Source organism: Acytostelium subglobosum (genome assembly GCF_000787575.1).
Source record: "Acytostelium subglobosum LB1 DNA, scaffold: scaffold27, whole genome shotgun sequence".
Taxonomy (NCBI): domain Eukaryota; phylum Evosea; class Eumycetozoa; order Acytosteliales; family Acytosteliaceae; genus Acytostelium; species Acytostelium subglobosum.
This window is the reverse complement of record NW_012236506.1, coordinates 158,987-182,922: the sequence shown is the minus strand read 5'-3', so window position 1 is coordinate 182,922 and position 23,936 is coordinate 158,987. Positions and strand designations below refer to the sequence as shown.

Here is a 23,936-nt window from a genome sequence, read left to right as displayed (position 1 = left end):
AGTCAATTAAATAACAAAAGATACTTCTTTACTAATCCATTCAGTGGAGGTAATATGAATGAGAATGATAACAAGAACAAAGATAAGAAGCAGAGCAAGAAAGAGGACGACTCGAAAAATGACAAGGACGAAGACGACAATGACAACGACAATGACAAGGACAAGAAGAACAAACAAAAGAAGGAAGATCCATTATTCTTCAAAGTCATCAAGAACACATTCTGTATGTTATATCACATTGATCATGATTGAGTGCACTCAAATACTAACTGATGATCAATGAATCAAACAACAACAGTGGCATCGACTGCAGTGTTCACTGGAATGTTCGCTTATATCAGTTGGAAGATGAACCAGGAGGAGGCATTCACTGATTATCATACGTTCAGTTCTGAGATACTTCCATTGGGCAAGGTGACAAAGGTTCGCATCTCGGATGGTGTGGCGTATATTAGGATCACGACAAGCGAGGGACCCAAGGGCTACAAGATCAACGTGCCCAACCCCGACGACTTCCAGCGCAGACTTCAGCAGTCCCAGGCGGAGCTGGGCATTGAGATGGGCGACCAGGTATTTGCAGAGTTCCCACCCGAGAACCGCGTGTTCCAGGAGGCGCTCAACGTCCTGCCCACCCTGATCTTTGTCGGTGTCATCTTCTACTTCACCAGGAACTTGGGTGGCGTCATTGGCAAGGGCACCGCCAGCTTGTTCTCCAAGAAATCGTCCAAGGTCACGCGCGGCAAGTCCACAACATCATTCAAGGACGTGGCAGGCATGGACGAGGCCAAGGAGGAGATTATGGAGTTTGTCACCTTCTTGAAGAACCCAGACAAGTACAAGCGTCTGGGCGCCAAGATCCCCAAAGGTGCCATCCTCGTCGGTCCACCCGGCACAGGAAAGACGTTGCTGGCCAAGGCCACAGCCGGTGAGTCTGGCGTGCCCTTCTTCTCCATCTCTGGCTCAGACTTTATCGAGATGTTTGTTGGAGTTGGACCATCACGTGTGCGAGACCTGTTCAAGGAGGCCCGCGAAAATGCCCCATGCATTGTGTTCATCGATGAGATTGATGCAGTGGGACGCGCGCGATCAAAGGGCGGCTTCCAGAACGACGAGCGTGAGAACACCTTGAACCAGATGTTGGTGGAGATGGACGGCTTTGGCACTACAGAGGGCGTCATCGTCTTTGCCGGCACCAACAGACCAGATGTGTTGGATCCAGCACTTCTCAGACCAGGTCGTTTCGACAGACAGATCTACGTTGGCGCACCAGACATCAAGGGACGCAAGGACATCTTCCTGGTGCATCTCAAGAACATCAAGTTGGATGGCGAGCTTGAGGACATTGCCAAGAAGCTGGCTACCCTGACACCAGGCTTCTCTGGTGCAGACATTGCCAACGTGTGCAATGAGGGCGCCCTCGTGGCCGCAAGAAAGAACTCATTGACCGCAAACTTCAAGCATTTTGAGGAGGCGATTGAGCGTGTGCTGGTTGGACTCGAGCGCAAGAGCCGTGTTCTCTCACCAAACGAGAGGAACATTGTTGCGCACCACGAGGCCGGTCACGCCATCGCCGGATGGTACCTCGAGCACACTGACCCATTGCTCAAGGTGTCAATCGTGCCACGCGGCACTGGCACCCTTGGCTTTGCCCAGTACCAGCCCAAGGACCAGTACCTTTACACCAAGGAGCAGTTGATCGATCGTATCTGTGTCACTCTCGGTGGTCGTGTGGCCGAGTCCATCATCTTTGGCCGTATCTCGACTGGCGCTCAAGATGACTTGGAGAAGGTAACCAAGATCGCCTCTTCCCAGGTGGTTCACTATGGCATGAACGAGCGACTGGGCTTCATGTCGTTCAAGAAGGAGAACAATGGCGAGATCACAGTGCAGAAGCCATACAGTCAGGCAACATCAAGATTGATCGATGAGGAGATTAGAAAGATCGTGGTGGAGGCTTACGACAGGACTTACGAGCTTCTTACCAGCAAGAAGGACGAGCTACTAAAGGTTGCCGCTGTACTCCTGGAGAAGGAGGTCTTGCTCCGCGATGACATGAGAGAGCTGCTTGGACCACGTCCATTCAGTGAGAAGACCACCTGGGCTGAGCTGACCGGAGAGACCGAGTCGGCCACCGTTGTGGAGTCAACCGTTGCAGCCACATCAGCAACAATCAACGAATCAACAACGACTACTACCGAGTCTGGCAGTGGCTCAGCTACAGCTGCAGCACCATCATCACCTGCCAACTAAATGTTAAAGAACGAACAAACAAACAACCGAACGACTGACCGCCGACCCAAGGACAGGACAAGTGATGAGCGAGACATTATATATATTATTATTGTAATAAATAGGGACAGTCATGGAATGATTCCCAACCTTTTGACCAATCAATCAGTGGACTACTTGTGATTGTTGCTCTGTCTTGATCTTGTTGTTGGCGTTGCGTGGTGGCATCTTGGGATGATTGAGTGATGGCGACAGGAAGAAGGAAGAGACGATGAGCACCACGGCAAACAATGTGAGCATCACAAAGAAGAAGTGATAGTCGAATGGGTAGGGCATGTTGTGACTGACCGTCAGCGCCATCAAAGATGAGCCAATGATGGGACCGACTGTTCGCGAGATCGACACCAAGAACATGCCTATCGAGTTGACGATGGCCATGTCCTTGGGCAGCGCAGAGTTGCTTATCATTACAATGATTGAGATGTAGCCAAACTCGCTACCAAACGATTGGCATAGGTACACGGGGAATAGTAGCACCCAGAATAGAGGAGGATGTGGCACCGGCTGGCCAGGCTGAGTGATAGTGAATCGTGACAGCTCGGGAAGGAAGATCCAGGCGGGCAACACCATGAAGAATGCCAGGCGATATGACTTGACCAGACCGATGCGATTGACCAATGGCGGGAACACAAACGACTGGATGAACAGCGCAAAGATGCCAGCCGTGCTCTGGAGTATTCCGATGTCTCGAGAAGTGAATCCATAGCCGCCACCGGTGGGCAAGCCTGTGATTGGATCGATTGTTCGCGTGATTGGACTCCATACACCAAAGCCTTCTTCAAAAATGGTGAAGTGGAAGCCAATGACCGCGTAGAATATACAGGACATCATCACCTCCCTGTCCTTTAGCAACTGTTTGACCGAGCGAGGTTGATCACTGTTGGCGTCGTCACCATTATCAGCATCCACCTCATCCTGCTCGATCACAATCTGATTGGAGACCAGATCAACATTGTCGTCGGCGACAACATCAATCGTCTTCATTGATACCAACACTATACCTGTTGCATCGGACTCGCCTTCTTGTCCACCGCCATTGTAGTCTGTTTCGACATTGTTGTTGCTGTCTCCACCTCTGTTGACAGATGTTGCGAGCAATTGGAACCTGCGCTTGGTCTGTGAGCTGAGGTTCTTGATCTTCTGGAGCAGTGACATGATCAATGTCTTGGGGGTGGTAGGTCGCTTGCCTGGCGCGGCAGACTTTAGCGTGAATGTCTTGGACTCGCTCAAATAGAAGAATGTGAGGAGGAAGCCAATGATCGAGAAGAAGATACATATGAGGTTTGGCAACAGGTAGGGGAACTTGCACAGCAGGTTGGATGGCGAGCTAATATGTGTTGGATACTGCTTGCACACATTGGACGCCATGCCACCGATTAGTGGCGCACATATTCCACCAATACTCCATGATAGTCCAATGAATGAGAATGCTCGCGCCTGGTTGGATGAATCGGTTATCTCTCCCAACATTGTCTTGGCAACGGCAATATTACCATTCAACAATCCTGCTAGGAATCTGAAGGTGATTGCCATTCCATAACTACGTGAGAAGCCAAAGAAGAACATACACATCATAGATCCGAGCAGGCCACAAATGACGGAAGGTCTCCTACCTTTATAATTTGAGAACCATCCCCAGAAGAATGATGAGAACAACTGTGATGAGTAATATGATGACGCCAAGAATCCAACGTAATATCTGGAATTGGGGATGGGGAGTGTTGGGGAGGGGTGTTAGATGGATGGAATAGTTCCAAGACTGATCAATCCAATATACATACCCGAGTGTCTTGTCATTTGATGTTAGGTGGAAGTCTTCCACCAAGAAGTTAACGTATGGGTAGATTGATTGTGCGTTGATGGCATCACAGAGGATGACGATGAAGATGGAGAATATCTTTAGTTTAGGCAATGGTGTTGATGGCTTGTTAAATCCATCATCACTAGTAGAGTTTACATCTCTTATATCTATCTCTTCCAAACCTATACCGCCACCTCCACCTCCACCGCCTTCTCCATGTCCACCTCCACCATCATTATCACTATTCTCTGATATGTTATCCATTATGTCTTCTTGTTCTTCATCGTGATCCTTTAATGGGATGAGTCCATCGGCATCACCTTCATAGTTATAGTTATCATCTGCCTCGTCCACAAACGTTGTCATAGTCATAGTCGTCGTCGTCGACGATGAATTAGATAAAGATGACATATTATATATCTATATATCTCTTTATCTTTAACTTTATCTGTTTTAACTAATATCTAGATATCTTTTAACTATGTTGTGTAGGATAGATTGATAGATTGGTTACTCAATGGACACGAATCAAACATTGGCTGGACACCTTCGATCAAACGATGCAAAAAACAACATGGGCTTAGAGTCCCAGGCCCAATCAAACGAGAATACAACAACATTTGCGTGTGGGGTGGTGTCACGAGTTTAAAGCTCGCCCATCTTAAGCTGGGATGGGACCCAAAAGTATCCAAAATATCTTTTGGACCGACGCGTTTATGTAACAATGCATTACGAATTTGTTTTAACCGAACAACGTCATGATGTATTGTTGATGTTGTTATCGTTGTGATCATCCGCCAAGTCAGTCGACCAGCGACAGAAACTTCAACGTGTAATCACCAATACGGATAGAGTCGTCAGTCTTGATTGGCACTGGTGTGGCCAGTACACACTTCTGTCCATTGATCATATAGATCTTGTTGCGTCCAATGTTGGTCAAGCTGAACTCGTTCGTATCCTCATTGTATAAGATGTAAGAATGAGTCCTCGACACGAACCTTGAAGGCAGGTTAATGTCCACACCCTTATCACTCTTCTTTGTCAATCTTCCAATCAGTGCCCTGTTGGTCTTAATAGGTACACGTTGATCAAGTTCTGATTGATTGATTGAACGTGAGTATGATTGATTGATTGAATGATAGTTGTCATTGTACATACCTGCGATGAGGACCTCGGCAATCGGTGCATCGTAAACCTTGACATCGCCTAGTGGTGGCAGATCTGTCTCGTTTGATTGATCTTGTCCACCAGCTTGGGGCTGTTCCAGCACATTGGCCGCGGATGATTGTGGCGATTTGTTGGGTGACTGGATCTTGAGTCGGAGCGCTGGCTTTGGTGATGTTGCGTCTGATGAAGATGATGTTGGTTGTGATGATGGAATGGTGGCGGCTGGTTGTTGTTGTGGTTGTGTTTTTGTTTGTGACGATGCTGATACTGAAGAGATGGGTTGTGTTGATGATGTTGATGATGATGATGGTGAAGGTGCCTTTGCTGTTGGTTGTATAGGTTGTGTAGGTTGTGTAGGTTGTGTTGTTGTTGTTGATGACGATGCGGTGGCCGGTTGTTGTGTTGTTTGTGTAGCTGGAATGGTGGCGACTGCTGGTGCACTGCCGCCAGTGGATGTTGGTTGTTGAGAGGTGGTCGCTGATGTTGATGATGTGCGGGGCTTTGCTGGCGCATTAGTGCTTGATACGACAGTGGATGCGACAGGCTGAGCTTGCGATGATGTTGATGAAGTTGTGGCGGCAGTTGCGACTGCTGGTACACTTGGCTGTGATGCTTCGGCAGCTTGTGGTGGGGGTAGAGGTGATGGAGCGACAGTCTTGGATGGGGATATCACTGGTGCGCTCGACTTTGATGGTGATGACTTGTTCTTGGATTTGGATGGAGAGGTTGCCTTCTTGGGGCTCGGTGATTTAGTGTGTCGTTCTGACGTTGATGTTGTTGTTGTCGTGTTTGTTTGGTCCGCAATCGCCATAGGTTTCTCAGTGCTTGTCTGTGAGACATCCGCTGTTGCTGCTGCTGTTGTTGCTGCTGTAGTTGTTGTCGGTGTTGGCGATGGTATTGGGGATAGCGATGGTACTGGGGGAGCCTCTATCGTTGTGTCCATGGGTGCAGGGGTGCTGTTGGTCGTCGAGGTAGTGGTCGTGGATGTTGTTGTCGTCGCAGGGATCAATGGACTTGGCAACATTGGTGGCGATTGATTGTCCAATCGCATGCTATCGAGGAAATCATTCTCGGGATCATGTTTATCCGATTGATGTCTTGACTCCAATGTGCTCCTCCTAGTTGGCAATGAATGTCTTGACCGTGTCGATGTCGTTGGTGCCTTGTTGTTGCTGCCTCCGTCTGATCCATTGGGTCCATCTGTGGTGTGTATCGTCCTCTTCCTGGTGAGCATGTGAGGCTGTTGCTTCATCTGCTCCATCAGCAACAGTTGTTCTTGTTGCTCCTGCAGCTGTTGGAGTCTGAGCTGCTCCTTGTGCAGACGTCGTTGTTCCTGTTGATCAAGCAGTTGCTGGTGCTTCTTCTGTCGCAGCAACTCTTGTGGCGACAGTTGCTCATCAATGCTCCTCGCCTTGTATTGCTCAATCTGTTCAGCCACATGATTGGCTTGGTTGATATCAGATTGTGGTGATGGTGATGATTGATTGGTATGGTTGTTGTTGTAATCATCCTCGTTGTTGACATTGTTGTTGTTGCCAGTGTTGTTGGTCTTTGCACGATGCTCTGCACGCAGTTTGAATATCTGTGAGTTGAGTTGCATTAGTCGTTGCCAAGCAAGGAACTGAGTGAACAGTGGGGAGAGTGATGACAGCATGAATGCATTGCAATTGTCCAAAGGTTGTGCTGCCAAGTCCATTGGATCGATTCCAAACTCTGATGGCTAATACAATGTGTGTGTTAGTTAATCATCCCTGATCAATCAACTTAATCAATCATACCATTGCAGCCAATGATAGTCTCCTCTGTTCTTGTAACATCTGTTCAATCCTATCAAGATGTTGTTGTTGCTCGTCGCCAGGGTCATTGTTGTTGTTGTTATTGTTATTGTTGTTGTTGCTCCTATTGTTGTTATTCCTACTATTGTTGTGTTGTCGTGATGATGAGCTGGCTTTGTTGTTGTTTGTTGTTGCGCTGGGCCGACTTTGTGGAATGGCCTGGTCCCCAAACAGATCCTTAACAAGCTGTCTGTTGTAATAGTCCTTCATTGAAAGGTTCTGGTGATGCGTGATCCAGGCGGGAAGGATTGGGTTAGTACAGGCCATGAATGAGTCGCTCCAACAACATACATTGCCAAAGATGTCCTCGTAGAATGGCTCGGATGGGACCTTGTTGTTTGGTCTGTGTGATGAGGAGGATGATTGAGGATTTGAGAAGTCGAGGAGGAACTTGTCGGTGAACCTGCCCGCTGCTGCGTTGTTTGACGATGATGCTCCAGTTGGACTTATGTCGTCCATCATTGAGTCCTCTGCCACATCTTCATTGTCACGATCAACTGGATGATTGGGACAGCCCCATTGATATGGTACCTCAAATAGAGGTGGCTCTACACAATACGTGTGCACAGTATATGTACAATGCTCATGATAGCACTCCATAATATCCTTCTGATTGTCATCAGTCTCACATATCCTACATGACAAAGTGAGCTTGCTCTTCTTCTTCTTGTGCGCTAAGTAAGTTGATTGATTGGTTAGTGGGATGATTCCAGTGAGATGGAGACACGCGCAAGGCATACTCTTTGTGCCAGGTGGCAGCTTGAAAGCTTCGGGATTGGTCGCATCAAGTTGTTTAAAGAGTGTCGAGAATAGGGTCTTGCCATATCGAGTCTTAGGCTTTGGATGCAATTTGTCGGAGCAGGTGGCGCAGTACCAGTCGCCATCTGGCACGTTTGGATTGGGAGGATTGAGACATAGTAGATGAAATGATAGCTCACAGTTCTCGCAACATAGCAGCTCACCTCCATCCTTGCATGAGTAACAAAAGTCGTTGTTGACCAGTCCAGCAGAGTTCTATTGAATGAATGAGTGAGCGAAAATGATCGGATGATCCAATGAATGAATGATACTTACGAGCTCATGTCTAACGTTCTTGTCGACAAGAACAAACTTCTTATTCTCCTTGGCCTTGGGTTTACGGTCCCTCTCCTTCTCTTTCTCTTTCTCCTTCTCCTTCTCCCTCTCTTGTTCTTTCTCTTTCAATCTCATTCTCTCCTTCTCCTTCTCTTTCTCTTTCTCCTTTTCTTTCTCTTTCTCTTTCAATCTCTCCTTCTCCTTCTCCTTCTCTTTGCTCTTCTCTCTATCCCTTGGCTTTGATTGATGATTTGGATGCTTGTCAGGTGGTTCCGTCAGATATAGTGCAGTTTCCTCCAGTTTACGAAGACGTCTATCATATGTGCTTGGTCGAGGTACGAATGGTGAAGACGATGGTGATGCAGTTCCATTGGAGTGGCCATTAGCAGCTCCATCCACACCACGATCGGACATTGTATGTTAACTATCTAAGTTCTTGATGATGACAACCTTTGAATGATCGATCAATTGGATGATCGAGTGAATGAAATTATCGTGTTATCCAAATGAATGATCAATGATTGATTGACTTTTTTGAATGAAATGCAGAGTGAAGATACCCAAATGATTGATTGATTGATTGATCGATAAGAGAAGTAACAGTTATGTCTATCTTTGAAGATGATGACGTTGAAGAAAGAGTGAAAGATGTGATGAAGTTGACAAAAGTCGAAATAATTTAACCGCGCAATTTAAACTTTTTGACGTCCCATCATCAATGAAAGTTAGAGATAATATATCTATTGAGATATATACATACATATAGTAAGATGGATACACTTCCAACTATCTTGATCAGATCAATCATTGATCATTTGTTCAAACATTTTGATGATGCACCATCATTATCATCACCAGAGACAACAACAACGACATTGACGATAGTTGTTGACATTGTTAGTTTGAGTCTAACATGCAAGAGAGTACATAGTTATATAAAGACAGTCATTAACAGTTTGTTACAATGGGATATCAATCAAGTTTTATTACGCAAAGATGTTTGTGATCTGCCATGTCCATCAATTCCACGATTGCTTCATCTCAAGTTGGATGAACAATTCAATCATTCAATACACAAAGGTGATCTCCCGGATTGTCTGGTGAGTCTCGAGCTTGGCCATATGTTTAGCAATACCATCACACCAGGTGCACTACCACTGTCACTTAAGCACTTAACGTACAGAGGTGGTCAAACTCAACATATCGTGCCAGGCCTGTTCCCGCCATCACTCATCATGTTGACAATGTCCACGTTCAACTTTGTCTTGGCACCCAACACACTACCATTGACTTTAAGATTATTGAATCTTGGTCAATCATACAACCTACCTATTGACATTGGAGTGCTTCCGGATGGTCTCACATCGCTTTCATTGGGTAACCAATTCGATCAACTTATTGAGCCTGGTGCATTACCCAACTCCATCACGAGCCTGAGGTTTGGCAACAACTTTAGTCATATGATACAGCCCGAGGCATTGCCAAACTCACTCATATATCTTACTCTGGGCGAGAGGAACACGCATCAGTTGAACACTGGTGTGCCTCAATCACTCACCAGTCTGACATTGTATGGACAACAGGGCATGCCATTGAGCCAGACCCTGCCGCCGACCATCAGACACTTGGTGACATTCAACAGTCCCTGGCAGCCAAGATTATACACCAATATGTTGGAGTCGCTGGAGGTCAACTCAGAGTATGGCTGGAGCATCAAGCCGGCAACAGTGCCATTTTCGCTCACATCATTGAAGCTGGGATGTGGCTTCACTGACTTTACTGATGGCGCACTACCACCATCACTCGAGACATTGGTGCTGGGCAATGACTATGACAGGCCAATTGGTAATGGATTGTTGCCAGACTCGATCAAACATCTAAAGATGGGAAATAACTTTAATCAGTTGATTGAGACGTTGCCACCGGCACTTGTCACTCTGGAGTTTGGTGAATGCTACAATATTCCAATAATCAATGATCATTGGATACCGACCACATTGCAAAGCCTGACCTTTGGTCTACAGTTTGATCAACCTCTGACGGCAGGACTACTACCCGAGTCACTCACACATCTTAGGCTGGGACTATGCTTCAAGTATACATCAATGGATCTACCTCAATCACTCACCTCACTATCATTGTCCATCACTAATCGGAAGAAACTGGCAACTGCTGCCAATGGATACTTGGTGTTTAGGAGCATGCTACAACTTAGAGAGATACCATCACTTCCTCATCATGTCAAGACCTTGACCATATACTATGATGGTATCAATTTGAATCAACTTCGAATTGAGTGCATCAAGCTTGCTAGAGGAGACAACAATCAATCGTTGGAGAATATTATCATGAATGTTGTCGATGATGAGGGTACAAATCGAAGTCAAGGTCCAGGTCTAGACCAGACATTGGTGACCACACACCAATGTATTGTTAGACGTCTAAACAAGGATCATGCACTCTGTATCCTGAATCGCGATACACATCTCCAACTCAATCACACATTGCCATCATACATATACTTCTTGGACCTCAACCAAACGATCACTCATGGAACAAAACAACGATCAATCAAGCCCACGCGCCAGGCCATGGCACATTCATCATCAACGAAGAAGGGATGCATCATTGAATGATGTAATAATAACATGAAGTTTAATCAATCTCAATGTACTGCCTGGAGAGCATCAAGATGATGAATGGTGAATAGACCGCGATGGATTTAGCAGGTGACGGTTGGGACGGTGGCGTAGACCCAGCATGATGGGACGGTGGATGGAGATCCCTGGAGGTAGGCAATGGTGTGGACGCCTGGGGACTGGAGACCAGAGGCACCAGAGATGACAATTGGAGCACCACCGTCGATACGGATGTGGGTGAATGAGCCTGGGTTGGAAATCACGATTCTGGACTTGGTGCTGGATGGGCAGCCAGAGACGTAGGAGACCACTGGGTTGTTGGCAGTGACGGTGAAGCTGTAGTTGATGCCTGGGCAGGTGGACTCGCCGACTGGACCGTTCGACAGCAATTGATAGGTGCCAGCGGTGAGAGTGTAGGAGTTGGTACCAGCGGCATCAACAACTGGGGTGATAATGGCGAGCGAGGCGGTGTTCTGGAGGGTGACGCCAGCCCAGATGGCAGCATTGCGGAGCTCAAAAGTTGGCTCAGCATGAGTGTACTGGAAGCATGTCTGTGGCCAGAGGTGGTACTATTGTGATTGATGTCCGTTCAAATGGAGTGTGTTAGGATGGATGTTTGATTGATTTAGTTGGGAGAGAAGACTTACGTCTGGGGTAGGGCAGACGGCAAAAGCAGAGGAGGCAAGGGCCAAAGTGATGGCAATGGTAGCAAAGATTCTGTTCATTGTATGTATATATTTGAAGGGATAGAAGTGAAGGTATGTTTGAAATGACCATCCACCAACCAGGTCCCTATTTATAATTATCAAAGGGTGGCATTCGAATCTTTTGGATTACATTCGAATGTTCAAATATCGCCACGGGTATGTCTCGTCTTAATGTTTCATTCTACATACTTACCCATCATCAACAACCACAACGACAGAGCCGATTCGATACCCGAACAAACGTCGTAGTAGTGACTGGTCATCAGTCATTCATTCATTACTTTATGTGAAATACTGTTGATGGATGGACGTGGCCTGGTTTTCGAATGTCTACAAGTTGTTCATGAATGACATAGATATTTTAGAGCTCGTTTCGTTATTGAACGACATGTGTCAGTTTGTTGTTGACTGGCATTGGGCTTGTCGGGTCTCACTCAGGGTGGGACCTCCCTAGACCACATGACACTTCCCCCCCATACTAGACTTCATCATCATGGTGAACTTACACCTTTTGATGTAATTGTCCTCTGCAGTAAAACATGATGGGCGGGTGTGGGTGTTGTCCTCGCTCAATTCAATCAAAGACATCATGATCGTCCTGTTGGAATATCCAATATCCTAAGTCCACAGGAGTCGTGTCCTGATTCATGTCCTCCTCGTTCTATTTTTATCTGATTGAATATGTAGCTTCACATTAGTTTGGTTATTGAAATGATGACTACACTCTTTGATTGGGTTTCCCTCCAAGTCGAATCGTCGTCGCCACGAGTGCCCAACACATGGTGTCACGGCCGTCCCAAGTCCGAGTATGGTATACCATGGCGATAACTTGGATTGAATGATTGAATGAATGTTTATTTGACAATCTCATTCTCTACCATCTTCATGAAGATCTCCTCCAGACTGGTCTGTGATACTCCCCACTCCTTAACACCCATCTGTACCTTGTTGTTGGCGATGACCTCAAAGATACGACCAATGTCCTCTTGTTTGGGTATCAGGAAGATCAGCTCCTGGCCTACAGCCTCCTCCGTGATGGCTGTTGGATAGGTGCTCATCACAGTGTGCACGATAGACTCGCGATACTGGTCGGCCACAGGTACCACCTCCAACTTGAATCCATTTCCAAACCTATTCTTCAAGTACAATGGTGAGCCAATGCACTGCAATCTACCTGATGCAACGATGGCAATCTTGTTACAAAGTACGTCTGCCTCCTCCATGTTGTGAGTTGTAATCCTGTGTCATATGTTTGATTGATTGATCGTTAGTATGAGGACGGGCGGGGATTAGGCGGCGGGAGACGAACATACAATATAGTCTTGTCTTGGCGCACATCTTGGATGATGTCCCAGATGGCACGTCTGGCATCTGGGTCGAGACCGGTGGTGGGCTCATCGAGTAGGATCAGCTTGTTGTCACCGAGCAATGAGATTGAGATTGATACACGTCTCTTCATACCGCCACTCAACGCAGAGATTCTCTTGTCTCTGTGCTCAGCGAGTTTGACACGCTCCAACAATGAATCGATAGCCTTCTCCATCTCGTAAGTTGAGTTGTACAGTCCCTTCAATCTCGAGTAGAACACCAAGTGCTCCTGAATAGTAAGGTCATCATACAATATGTCGTGCTGTGGACAGAAGCTAAGATGTTTGAGTTGGTTAGTCTTGTGTCCATGATTGGCCACCATGTAGGCATTGTAACTTACCCAAGGAAGTTGTAAATGTCACGCATCTCAGTGGAGATGGAGTAACCGTTGATGTAGGCATCGCCAGAGGTTGGTGTGTAGACACCACCAATGATATGAATGAAGGTGGTCTTGCCAGCACCGTTTGGTCCAAGCAAACCAAGGATCTCACCCTTCTCCGATGTCAAACAGAAGTTGACCAAAGCCTCCTTCACAGTACCCTTGGTCTTGTAAATCTTCTTAATGTTCACAGCCTTCAACAAGTAGCTATCATCAGAGTTGGCTCTCTCTCTTTCTCTCTTGCAGTCTTGGTCCTCCTCAATCTACGTATGATTGATTGATTGAGTGATTGAATGAGTGAGTGAGTTGATTGATTGAGTGAATGATTGATGGTGACTACTTACAATGTCAGTGTCATCATTGATAAGGATTGGAGTTGTGTCATCTGATTGCTTGCCAATCAATGGACTGGCCTCGCCCACACCTCTAGTCTTCTTCTTTGTCCAGCCAATAAAGTCCTTGATTGGGTACAATGGTGACAGAGTGACACCATACTCCTTTGGAATGACATTGCCAAGGTAACTACATGCTCTTGTGTTAGTCATGTATGCTCCATCCATCGTGGACAACAGCAAGGGGTAGCAGTGGTACTTACATTCCCAAGAAGAAGAATACGATTGACTCCATTAACAATGAGATGATGACAACACCGTACTCTGAGTAATGATCGAGAGCGATGAGATGATCGTAGGTACCTGGTGGACTGGTCATCACGACAAAGATGATGTACAATCCATGAGTGAATGCGAATTGAGGTACCCAGAGGTATGGAATAGGTGCAGCACTGCCCTTGAACACGAACTGATCAATGTTACATCCAATGTTTGGTGCGAGCAGGACGAATATGTAACTGATGACTAATGATTGATTGAGTTAGTGATTGATTGAGTGACGGAGTGATGGAGTGAGTGATGGATGAACAACATACTGGCTGAGGTCTTGGCCTTCCAGAAGAAGGCACTGAAGAGGAAGGCCATGGAGACGAGGGACAGGCCATAGGCAAAGATGAGTAAGATGATGCGGAATGGTTGCTCAAACATGTAGGGGACGTTTCCAGCAAAGCTGATGGCAATCATGAGGAGTGCAATGAAGGTGTAGAGCATCAGGAAGAAGAGATGGTTGGATAGGACGTAGGTGGTGTTCTTCAAACCCATCATACTCATCACCTGGAACAGCTTGTGCTCCTTCTCATAGACCAAGTTGAAGACAAACACTGGGAAGATGAATGTCAACACCGTTGGCAACAAGTAAATGGCCATGAAGTAGAATACAGTGTTTGGCTGGAAGCCAGCCTGCACCGTGAACTGAATCTGATCTCCAATAATTCCATAATCCTCGCCATATGCCATGTTCACTGATTGATGTGTGCACGCGTGCGCGATTAGAATGAATGATATGTTAGATGGCGAGGTGAGGGAGGGGAGTGAAGGGGAGGTGAACATGACTTACGGAAAGCAGTGTTGATTGTGGACATTAGTCGCCAGTTGGAGTCATAGGACTGCTGTGACCACTGGAGCATGTTGCTAAAGGCACCTTTGGTAAACTGTTGGGCAAAGTTCTCAAGGGTGTAGCTGATGGAGTGTGCAGCGGGCTCATAGCTGTTGAAGTAGATGGCTGACAGGGGTGGCACGTAGGACAGGTTGGGTGGGTTCCAGCCGGCGTCACGAACGGCCGACAGGTTGTTCTGGTATAGTGCGATGATGTCGTTGTCAATGTTGGCCGCACTGTCCTCGTAGAAGTAGGGCGTGAGCACCTGGGTGACCGGGCCATTGGCCTGGTAGAAGCTGCTCCATTGCTGCGGGATCTGACCGAGCAGAGTGGTGTTTGGCTGGGTGTTGTTGTTGATGCCGGCGGGCATTGATGGGGGTGGTGGGTTGGAGAACCAGTAGTAGCCATAGATTGATTGATCCATTGGCATGTAATAAGTGTACACACTCATGCCAGAGTTATTGCCACCATTTTGATCAGTGAGCTTCTTAACTACGTTACCGACAACGATCAAGATAACCATCAATGCCAATGGGAACACCAATTGAACGACATTAGTCTTGATCTGTCTAAGTTGCATGAGCACATTCCTGTGGAACTATGAGTGAGTGTGAGAGTGAGTGTCAGTGTGAGTGATTGATCTTGAGGCCGAGGCTGAGGCTGAGGCTGGAACTATCCCAAGTATTCATGAATGACACATACTAATGCTCTTATTTGACCTCTGACTGTGATCATTGTTTGTATATGTGTATGATTGATTGAGCGACACCAGTTGATTGTTTGACTGATTGACTGATTGATTGATTGATTGATTGAGTGCACACCAGTGCTCGTTACTTTAACCAAAGGTGTTGTGATCGATCACTGAATGAACGAATGAATGAATGAATGAAATGAATGGTCGAAGGAATAATTGAATGATTGGATGAAATGATGAATGAACCAATGATCAGATCACAGTTGTCTTGGACACTCGGGGGCACTGACAGATATTTCCGTATCTGTACAAGGTGTAAGTCTGACAAAGGCAAGTATTGGAGGGTAGAGGACAGTCCTGATTCCTTAAAGACAAAGAGTGCCTATCACTGTATGAATTTGTAATGTATGTATGAGGTGCTAGTGAGGTCATAACTGGGCACTCCTAGATAGATACTTCAGATGATTGGTCGCACTCGTCAACAAACACGCAACCCTGGTTTCCAAAGAATGTCCGTTGATTTGGCCCAGTTTTGCTTTTTTTAGTCCACTAAATCACTGTTAACACCCCCAGATATGCAGGTCCTATCTTGGTGATGTTGTAGAAGCCAGGAAACAGGAGAGGTAGTGTTGGGCATTGGTGGTTGGCGAGGAGTGGCCAGGGATAACATGTTTGATTGAGTGAAAGACATTGTCATTGTTTATTATTATCGACTTGAGACCAAACTAACATTCGTCATTTACAACAATCAGTCAGTCAGTCAGAGTATCAATCCAAACTTTTGAAGTGGAATACAGACAGACACAACAATCACAATGACTGAGAAAGCAGGTCTATTCCAACAATTCTATACACTTTTGTATAAGCAATACCTGTTGCTGGTATGTCTCATGCTAGTGTCATTCAATCAATCGATCGATCACTCACTCACTCAATCAAACAATCAATCAAATGACACACATTTAGATCAGAAACAAGGTACTCACATTTGTTAGAGTGACTGCATCATTATGGACTGTGCTCATATTCTATATTATTCTCAAGAGTATCCACTCATCTGGTGATGAAGTATACCCAACAACATCAGTTGTCTTTAACTACACCACAAATGTATGTGTTTGGACACTTGAAGGCCTTAGGCTAGGCCGGGCCGAGGCCAAGGCCTCACAGACCCACCCCACCACCACTGATACTGACGATCCACTATCCAAACACGAATCAAACAGAGTGATTACTACCTACAATACTACTTTGATCCAACTATTACACAGCCAGAGAAGGACCAGATTGTCGGTGACATTGTTGGCTATATGGGCTGGAAGGAGGGCGATATCCTGGAGCTCACAAATGGTACAAATCAGATCGACACATTCACTGAGCAGGCCATGACCAACACCAACACTACCCTTGCTACCGTCTTCTTCTCAAAGAGAAACGCCACCAACTACTTCTACTCGCTCGGCTACAACTACAATGATCAGGTGTCAAAGTCGTCATTCATCTTCAACTTCCAGCCATACGGCTACAACACCGCCACCAGGTACGTCTACGCCATCCGTGCCGCCATCGAGACATCGTTGGCCGCGACCATCACTGGAGGTGAAGCCAAAATTGAGATCTTGAACCGTGAGCCACCCTCAGTGCTGGGCGGCGCCGCCACACTCCCCGGCAAGACCGTCATCTCCATGCTGTTCCCCTTCTTCCTGACTCTCGGCCTGACATTCCCATTCATCCTGTTCGTCTACCTAATCGTCGAGGAGAAGGAGCGCAAGATCCGTTCATACCTCCGCGCATTCGGAGTACATGACACCATCTACTACAGCACATGGCTCATCGATGGTATCCTGGTGGCATTGATCAACACTATCATCGTCATGATCTTTGGTTACTCTGCTGACATCACCTTCATCAGCAACACCAACTCATCAGTCATATTCATTGTGCTCATGACTTACCAAGTCAGTCTCATTGGCATTGGACTTCTGATCGCCTCACTCATCTCGCGTACCAAGGCAGCCAGTAAGTCACCCTCACGACACTTAACCTCACGTCCAAACCCTAACCCTCGCCCTCACCATAACCATTAGTGATCCTTGCCGTCGTCATCTTCTCGATCTCGATTGTTGGCTCGATCCTTATGTCAATGATGACATCACTCGTCTATGCTCTCTGGTCAAACAAGGACAAGTACTACGACTGGCTCATCTTGTTCCAAGTGTTGACTCCACTAAAGTATGTTTGTTTGATTGAATGATTGGTTTCCGCATGGACACAAGACTGACTCATACATATGCTATCCACACACAACAGCTGGATCAAGGTCATTGTAGACATATCAACTGTGACGATCAATGCCAACTTTATAGACTTTAACAGTAAGGTTGTACCAGGTCACTATGATTGGTCCAACTTTGTCGGTAACATCACATCAAGTTATGCTGAGCGCAAGATTACTACAACGTACAACACAAACAGCTACATCTTTGTAGCAACGATCATCTACATGTTGTTGGCATGGTACTTTGACAAGGTGATCCCCGACGACTTTGGCGGCAGACGCTCGCCAATCTTCCTCTTCACCAAGAAGTTCTGGTTCCCCAATGCCACGCCCAGCCCCATCAAAGAATCCGACCTCTACGCCATGAACGACTCACAAGACCCCGACATTGTAGGTGAGGGCACCTGTGTCACCATGGACAACTTCCGCGACCACTCTCTGGTCATCAGGAATCTGCAGAAGAAGTACGGCAAGAAGCGTGTCGTCAACAACCTGTCCATCTCGGCTGAGAAGGGCAAGATCGTCGCACTGCTGGGTCACAATGGTGCTGGTAAGACCACCACCATCAACATGGTCACCGGCCAGACCACCATCACTGCTGGCCAGGTCTTTGTGCACGGCTACGACGTCAGCACCCAGATGGAGCACATCAGGACCATGTTGGGACTGTGTCCACAGTTCGATGTCTACTGGCCAGACTTCACCGCTCGTGAGCATCTCACAATCATGACATTGGTCAAGGAGAAGAGAGATAACATCAAGGAGGACATCAATCAGATTTTGGCCAGCGTCAGGCTATCCTCAGTTGGTGACAACCAAGTCAGTTCATACAGTGGTGGTATGAGAAGAAGACTTTCAGTGGCCATTGGTATCATTGGAGAGCCAAAAGTTGTCATCCTAGATGAGCCAACCACTGGTATCGATGTAAGTTGTGGCCCTAATCATTCACTCATTCATTCAATCAGTATGACTCACTCAATCAATCAATCAATCAATCAATCATTATAGCCAGCCAACCGTAGATACATTTGGAAGTTGATCAAGAGTATAAAGAAGGACAAGTTAATGTAAGTCCACTGGGATGATCCCACCCGCTCTCCGCTGATCAGTCGACTAACACTCGCCTCCCACTACTACTAGCCTACTAACAACTCACTCGATGGAGGAAGCTGATGCATTGGGCGACAAGATCCTTATAATGGACCAAGGCCAGCTGTCTGGATGTGGAACATCGTTGCATTTGAAGGACAGATATGGAAGTGGATACAAGCTGCACTTGATCACCACCGATCTGGAGAAGACACAGGAGTTTGTACGTAGTCACCTGCCAGATGCCGCACTGGACCGTATCAACTCGATGAACATCATCTACACAATTCCAACGATGGACCAGAACTTCTCCAACTTCCTCAAGTTGCTCGCCACCAACACCAACAACATCGAGGCACTGATCACCGACTGGCAGATTCAGAACACCACTCTTGAGGATGTATTCCTTCACCTTGTGCGCAAGCAAGAACACTCATAAACGACCAGTCTCTTTGCTGCTGTGTACACTTCACATCACGTCCAAACAACAAGGGATAGGGTTAGGGCAAGGGTAGTGTAAACGAGGGTTGAGGGTTCACGACTTGGTCGTTTTTCGAAAACGTGATTAATGATGATGTCGAGCAACGACACTCAATCAATCTTCAAGACAACTCAGCAATCAGATAATCAATCACTACTACATTGAGAGAGGAAGACGAAGAAGAAGTAGTGTTGTATATATGTTCAAGAATATATTAACATCGTTGAAACAGACGGTGGCCAAGACTGCTGGTCAGGCACTGCCAGGCACAGGTCCAACCTTGCCAGCATCAACAAGTCATATTAAATTACAATCTGCTGCTGCTGCTGCTGCCGCAAACGCTGCCAACAGTGCCAATAACAATGGCAATGGTGGTGTAGGCGGAGGTGGACTGTCATCAGACTCAAGATGGAGGGTGCCTAAAGGTCACAACACAGGTATCAATGTCAACAATACATTGGTGAGGGAGAAGCGAAAGGTACCATTCATACTCGAAGGCAGCGATCGTTCTATCTCATGGTACACATGTGGACCAACAGTATACGACAGTGCTCACTTGGGTCATGCAAGGTATGTAGCAATGTCATCATCACACGCGACAACTTCATTCACTAACTCACTCGCTCACTCATTCAATCAAACAGAGCATACGTATCAGTCGATATCATTCAAAGACTTCTTACAGACTACTTCAATCTCAATGTTAATCATGTGATGGGTATGACAGATGTCGATGATAAGATTATAAAGATGTCACAGCAGAAGAACATATCACATCGCGATCTGGCAAGAAGTAAAGAACTCGAGTTTGTAAAGGACATGGAGTCGCTCGACATCAGACCACCCTTGCTCATCACTCGTGTCAGTGAGCACATCACCGACATTGTATCATTCGTCAAGCAGATCAAGGATAATGGCTATGCCTATGAGGCCAACGAAACATCTGGCACAGAGTCCTCGATCCTTTTTGACACGGGTGCCTTTGGCGATCGCTATGGCAAGTTCCAACAGGCCGAAAACAAGAGCGGACAATCAGATCAGAACCTGGCCATCCAGAAGGATGGCAAACGAAACCACCGTGACTTTGCCCTGTGGAAGGCGTCCAACCCTGCCGAAAAAGATGGCACAGGTCAGGCAGTCTCATGGGGATCACCATTCGGCAGTGGACGACCTGGCTGGCACATTGAGTGTTCTTCAATGATTCAGTAAGTACTTTCAACTACATGGCTGGCTATCCATCACTCACTCATTCAATCACTCAATCTGATTAGCTCGATATTTGGAGAGAAGCTTGATGTACATGCTGGTGGCATTGATCTTCAATTCCCTCATCATGAGAATGAGATTGCTCAATGCGAGGCTCATTTCTGCAACAATCCAGACCCTCATACCAATCAGTACAAACAATGGGTCAACTACTTTATGCACATTGGACATCTCAATATCAAGGGATCCAAGATGTCCAAGTCACTCAAGAACTTCATCACCATCAGAGTATGTTGCAATGGAACCATGATCATTGATTGGTCAGTCTAATGATCCAATCATCTCACTCACTCATTCATCATCATCCACCAATAACAGGAATACCTAGAGACAAACAGTGCCGCATCATTCAGGTGGCTCTGCCTTACCAATCACTACTATGAACCAATCAACTATACACCCTCCAACAAGACATACTTTGAATCACTGACTAAGTTCCAGGATTGGTTCACTCTCGTTGAGGTATGAATCAACAATCAATGACACTCAGTTCCACCCCATCCCATCGAACTAACTAAATCAATCATAGATGGGACTGTCCGAGCCTATTAACATCAATTTACAGCGAACAAAGTATGCTCAGGCCAAGTCAATCATTGACTTGTTCAACTTCTCAAAGAATGATGTACATTTGGCATTGTGCGACGACTTCAATACTTCAAAGGCACTCAAGATCATGCAGTTGCTAATAAGGGAGACAATGCAGACTGACACACAACTGAAGCCAATGCCTCGAGACATCCTCTACAACATCTACGACTACATCAAGAGGATGTTCCGCGTGTTTGGCATGTTGGAGGACGGACAGATGAAGCTGCGCGTTGAGAAGAAGCCCGAGACGCAGCAACAGGACGAGCGATTCACCGGTCTGGAGAAGCTGCTGGAGCAATACCTCGACTTTAGATGCTCGGTGCGTACATATGCCCGTAGCAAGGACGCCCTGGAGCCAGCGAAGCTCCTGGAGCTCTGCGACGATGAGCGAATCAACTTGTTGATCGGTGGCATATCTGTACAGGATGAGATCGATGACAGCTATAGCTACTCGATCCTGGACCAACAGACTGTTGAGAAGGAGTTGTCTAAGACTCGCAAGAGGTCTCTGCCCAAGGCTGACATCGAAGTGGACTACGAGCCCAACCCCACAGACACCCATGATGGATTCGACAAGTTAAGCAGAGCAATCCTTGATCACATGACAGAATCATCACCATCCTCCACGACTTCAACTTTAATTTCCACTTCCTCTTCCACGTCCACACCCAACCCAAACAATCAAACTCAGAAGCATGTACCAAAGCAACAACAAACACATCGAGCACCTGCGACACAGACTCAACAACAAGAGACAACACCTCCAACTCAAACTCCAACTCAAACTCAATCATCAAAGCCAAGCTTGGAGCTTTATGACAATCTTGGTCAAAAGATGTTGAAGAAACCAAAGAAGGAATACCGTGAGGAGGATTATTCAGCATTCGATCAGTATGGCGTGCCAACGCATGATGCTGATGGAGAGGTACTGGACGATCGTGCAAGGGCGGTTCTGCGACTGATGGTCATCAATCACTACACGATCCTGTTGGCCAAGTACAGGAAGACACTCAACCGCTGGAAGTCACCTCCATCATCAAGAAGCAGAAGAAAGGATATGCGTCTGGACTTGCGAACAAACAATACTAATGATCAATCGCCCAACAACAGCAACAACAACGACAACAAAGACGCATGATATTTTTGATCGATCGAGCTCGATATTTATGTTCCAATGAACTCAGACTGGCGAGATACCGCCAAGCTTTCGAAGGTTCTCGTAGAATATAAAGGTGACGAGTGTGTGTGGACCAATGCGTAGCCAGTTTGGAATGAATCCTTTGTAGAGGCCATGAAGGCCCTCAGTCTGCAGGGTCTTTGTCAGACAATCCAGTGTGGAGCGATACATTGTGCCATGACCTGATGCGTCGAATGGTTGATTCATGATGCGTGTCTTGATCACGTCGACAGGCGATGTGACGACGGCCGCGACAAAGCCGGCCAGCAACGATGCCGACACGTGTGCTTGCAGGCCCTCGCCAGGCACCAAGCCATGATCGATAAGGCTGTGTTTGAATTGATCGTAGCTGGCCAGTTGACTGGCTGTGAGCAGCGCGGCACGCTGGGTAGTTGGTCCAACGCCCTTGTATAGGCCTCGGATGCCCTCTTTCTGGATGACGTCGGTGAAGGCCTGTCGCATTGATGTGTATCTATGTCCGCCAACCGTGGACTGTGCTTGCATCCTGACTTTGATCAAATCGGTTGGGTTGGCAATGCATGCGCCAACACCTCCAGATATGCAGCCCGAGATGATCTTTGATGGCAACGATGTCTTACCATCCTTATCGACAAAGTACACCTTGATCATATCATAGCCACCCATTCTCAATGTTGAATAAGTAGCCTCTCTCAACAATGATGGTGCCAATCCTTTGTATAATCCACGTACACCTTCTTGATTGATTATATGTAGTATACCTCTAATGAATCCTCTATATTGTTGTTGATGATGTTGTGTGGCATTGGCTGTTGTGTTGGCTGTTGCTGTGGCTGCGTCCATCAAAGTGGAAGTGGACAATCCACTTGTACGAAGTGTGGCCGCAGTCGTAGTAGATGCAGCTTTCTTTGCAAGTTCACCCTGTAGCTGAAGTCTTGTCTTTATCACATCTATTGGGTTGGTCTATAATCTTCATGTCAGCATCATCCATGTCTCACACCACTCAATCAATCTGATCAATCAAACATACTACACAAGCAGCAGCCATGCATGATAGACCACCGAATAGGAATCGTTGTGAGAGTGATTCTTGAGATGTTGATGTCATTCTCTATCTGTTTATATTACATTGAATAAAGTTATTGTACAATTGATAATATCTGATCAGGTGACGTCAATTGATACCCAAATAATTAACGATTTTTAATCATTTTCAACCCATAAACAACGATAGATATAAAGATTCGTTCGTTTTTATATGTTTTAGTAAAAGAACTATGAGAATGATTTAGGGATTGTCATTGATATGATGAGTTTACTGTGTTTCAGATGAAAACCTCGTGTTTAGAACTTGACAAATATAACTGACCCTTTACAATCCCATCATTATATTGTTCTACATCTTCCATTTGATAATAATATCTTTATCCTTTTTAGTATTATAGATTGATCAATCTTTCTGGACTGTTTGTAAATGTCAAATGTCCAGTTTAATTTAAACATGATCATTTTGGGTAAACAATCTTTGTTGGCTGTCCCACCACTATACCTTATCATGGCAATGGACTCAACAAACTCTTCATATTCCACAAGACATTCATTGGGTAGAGAGGTCCTCTACTTACTCAACA

At 46.2% G+C, this 23,936-nt stretch overlaps 9 protein-coding genes across 9 annotated transcripts; 4 read left to right on the top strand and 5 right to left on the bottom strand.

The window, feature by feature from the left end:
• Window positions 1–54: 54 nt before the first annotated feature.
• On the top strand, window positions 55–2,250 carry SAMD00019534_104340 (hypothetical protein; the record flags this gene model as incomplete). The annotated part of the gene is made up of 2 exons (XM_012894272.1): window positions 55–223; window positions 299–2,250. 2 exons carry the CDS (start codon window positions 55–57, stop codon window positions 2,248–2,250), a joined length of 2,121 nt encoding a protein of 706 aa, XP_012749726.1.
• A 150-nt stretch (window positions 2,251–2,400) lies between these two features.
• On the bottom strand, window positions 2,401–4,510 carry SAMD00019534_104330 (hypothetical protein; the record flags this gene model as incomplete). Its single annotated transcript, XM_012894271.1, has 2 exons — window positions 2,401–3,988; window positions 4,071–4,510. Coding segments are annotated over 2 exons (2,028 nt in total), but the record flags the coding sequence as incomplete, so codon positions are not given.
• Window positions 4,511–4,892: 382 nt separating this feature from the next.
• SAMD00019534_104320 (hypothetical protein) lies at window positions 4,893–8,580 on the bottom strand (the record flags this gene model as incomplete). The annotated part of the gene is made up of 6 exons (XM_012894270.1): window positions 4,893–5,185; window positions 5,249–6,977; window positions 7,036–7,311; window positions 7,384–7,766; window positions 7,833–8,106; window positions 8,167–8,580. The coding sequence occupies 6 exons, from the start codon at window positions 8,578–8,580 to the stop codon at window positions 4,893–4,895; spliced, it is 3,369 nt and encodes a 1,122-aa protein (XP_012749724.1).
• A 611-nt stretch (window positions 8,581–9,191) lies between these two features.
• On the top strand, window positions 9,192–10,796 carry SAMD00019534_104310 (hypothetical protein; the record flags this gene model as incomplete). Its single annotated transcript, XM_012894269.1, has 1 exon — window positions 9,192–10,796. A coding segment is annotated over one exon (1,605 nt), but the record flags the coding sequence as incomplete, so codon positions are not given.
• A 92-nt stretch (window positions 10,797–10,888) lies between these two features.
• Window positions 10,889–11,775, bottom strand: SAMD00019534_104300 (hypothetical protein; the record flags this gene model as incomplete). The annotated part of the gene is made up of 3 exons (XM_012894268.1): window positions 10,889–11,374; window positions 11,453–11,522; window positions 11,702–11,775. The coding sequence occupies 3 exons, from the start codon at window positions 11,773–11,775 to the stop codon at window positions 10,889–10,891; spliced, it is 630 nt and encodes a 209-aa protein (XP_012749722.1).
• Window positions 11,776–12,366: 591 nt separating this feature from the next.
• Window positions 12,367–15,482, bottom strand: SAMD00019534_104290 (hypothetical protein; the record flags this gene model as incomplete). Its single annotated transcript, XM_012894267.1, has 8 exons — window positions 12,367–12,751; window positions 12,826–13,155; window positions 13,221–13,522; window positions 13,604–13,781; window positions 13,855–14,116; window positions 14,188–14,613; window positions 14,709–15,345; window positions 15,450–15,482. 8 exons carry the CDS (start codon window positions 15,480–15,482, stop codon window positions 12,367–12,369), a joined length of 2,553 nt encoding a protein of 850 aa, XP_012749721.1.
• A 777-nt stretch (window positions 15,483–16,259) lies between these two features.
• SAMD00019534_104280 (hypothetical protein) lies at window positions 16,260–19,250 on the top strand (the record flags this gene model as incomplete). Its single annotated transcript, XM_012894266.1, has 7 exons — window positions 16,260–16,325; window positions 16,411–16,554; window positions 16,671–17,463; window positions 17,532–17,676; window positions 17,755–18,646; window positions 18,731–18,789; window positions 18,863–19,250. The coding sequence occupies 7 exons, from the start codon at window positions 16,260–16,262 to the stop codon at window positions 19,248–19,250; spliced, it is 2,487 nt and encodes an 828-aa protein (XP_012749720.1).
• Window positions 19,251–19,491: 241 nt separating this feature from the next.
• On the top strand, window positions 19,492–22,287 carry SAMD00019534_104270 (hypothetical protein; the record flags this gene model as incomplete). Its single annotated transcript, XM_012894265.1, has 5 exons — window positions 19,492–19,862; window positions 19,937–20,497; window positions 20,564–20,786; window positions 20,877–21,020; window positions 21,088–22,287. 5 exons carry the CDS (start codon window positions 19,492–19,494, stop codon window positions 22,285–22,287), a joined length of 2,499 nt encoding a protein of 832 aa, XP_012749719.1.
• Window positions 22,288–22,329: 42 nt separating this feature from the next.
• Window positions 22,330–23,404, bottom strand: SAMD00019534_104260 (hypothetical protein; the record flags this gene model as incomplete). The annotated part of the gene is made up of 3 exons (XM_012894264.1): window positions 22,330–23,051; window positions 23,172–23,268; window positions 23,336–23,404. Coding segments are annotated over 3 exons (888 nt in total), but the record flags the coding sequence as incomplete, so codon positions are not given.
• Window positions 23,405–23,936: the final 532 nt, after the last annotated feature.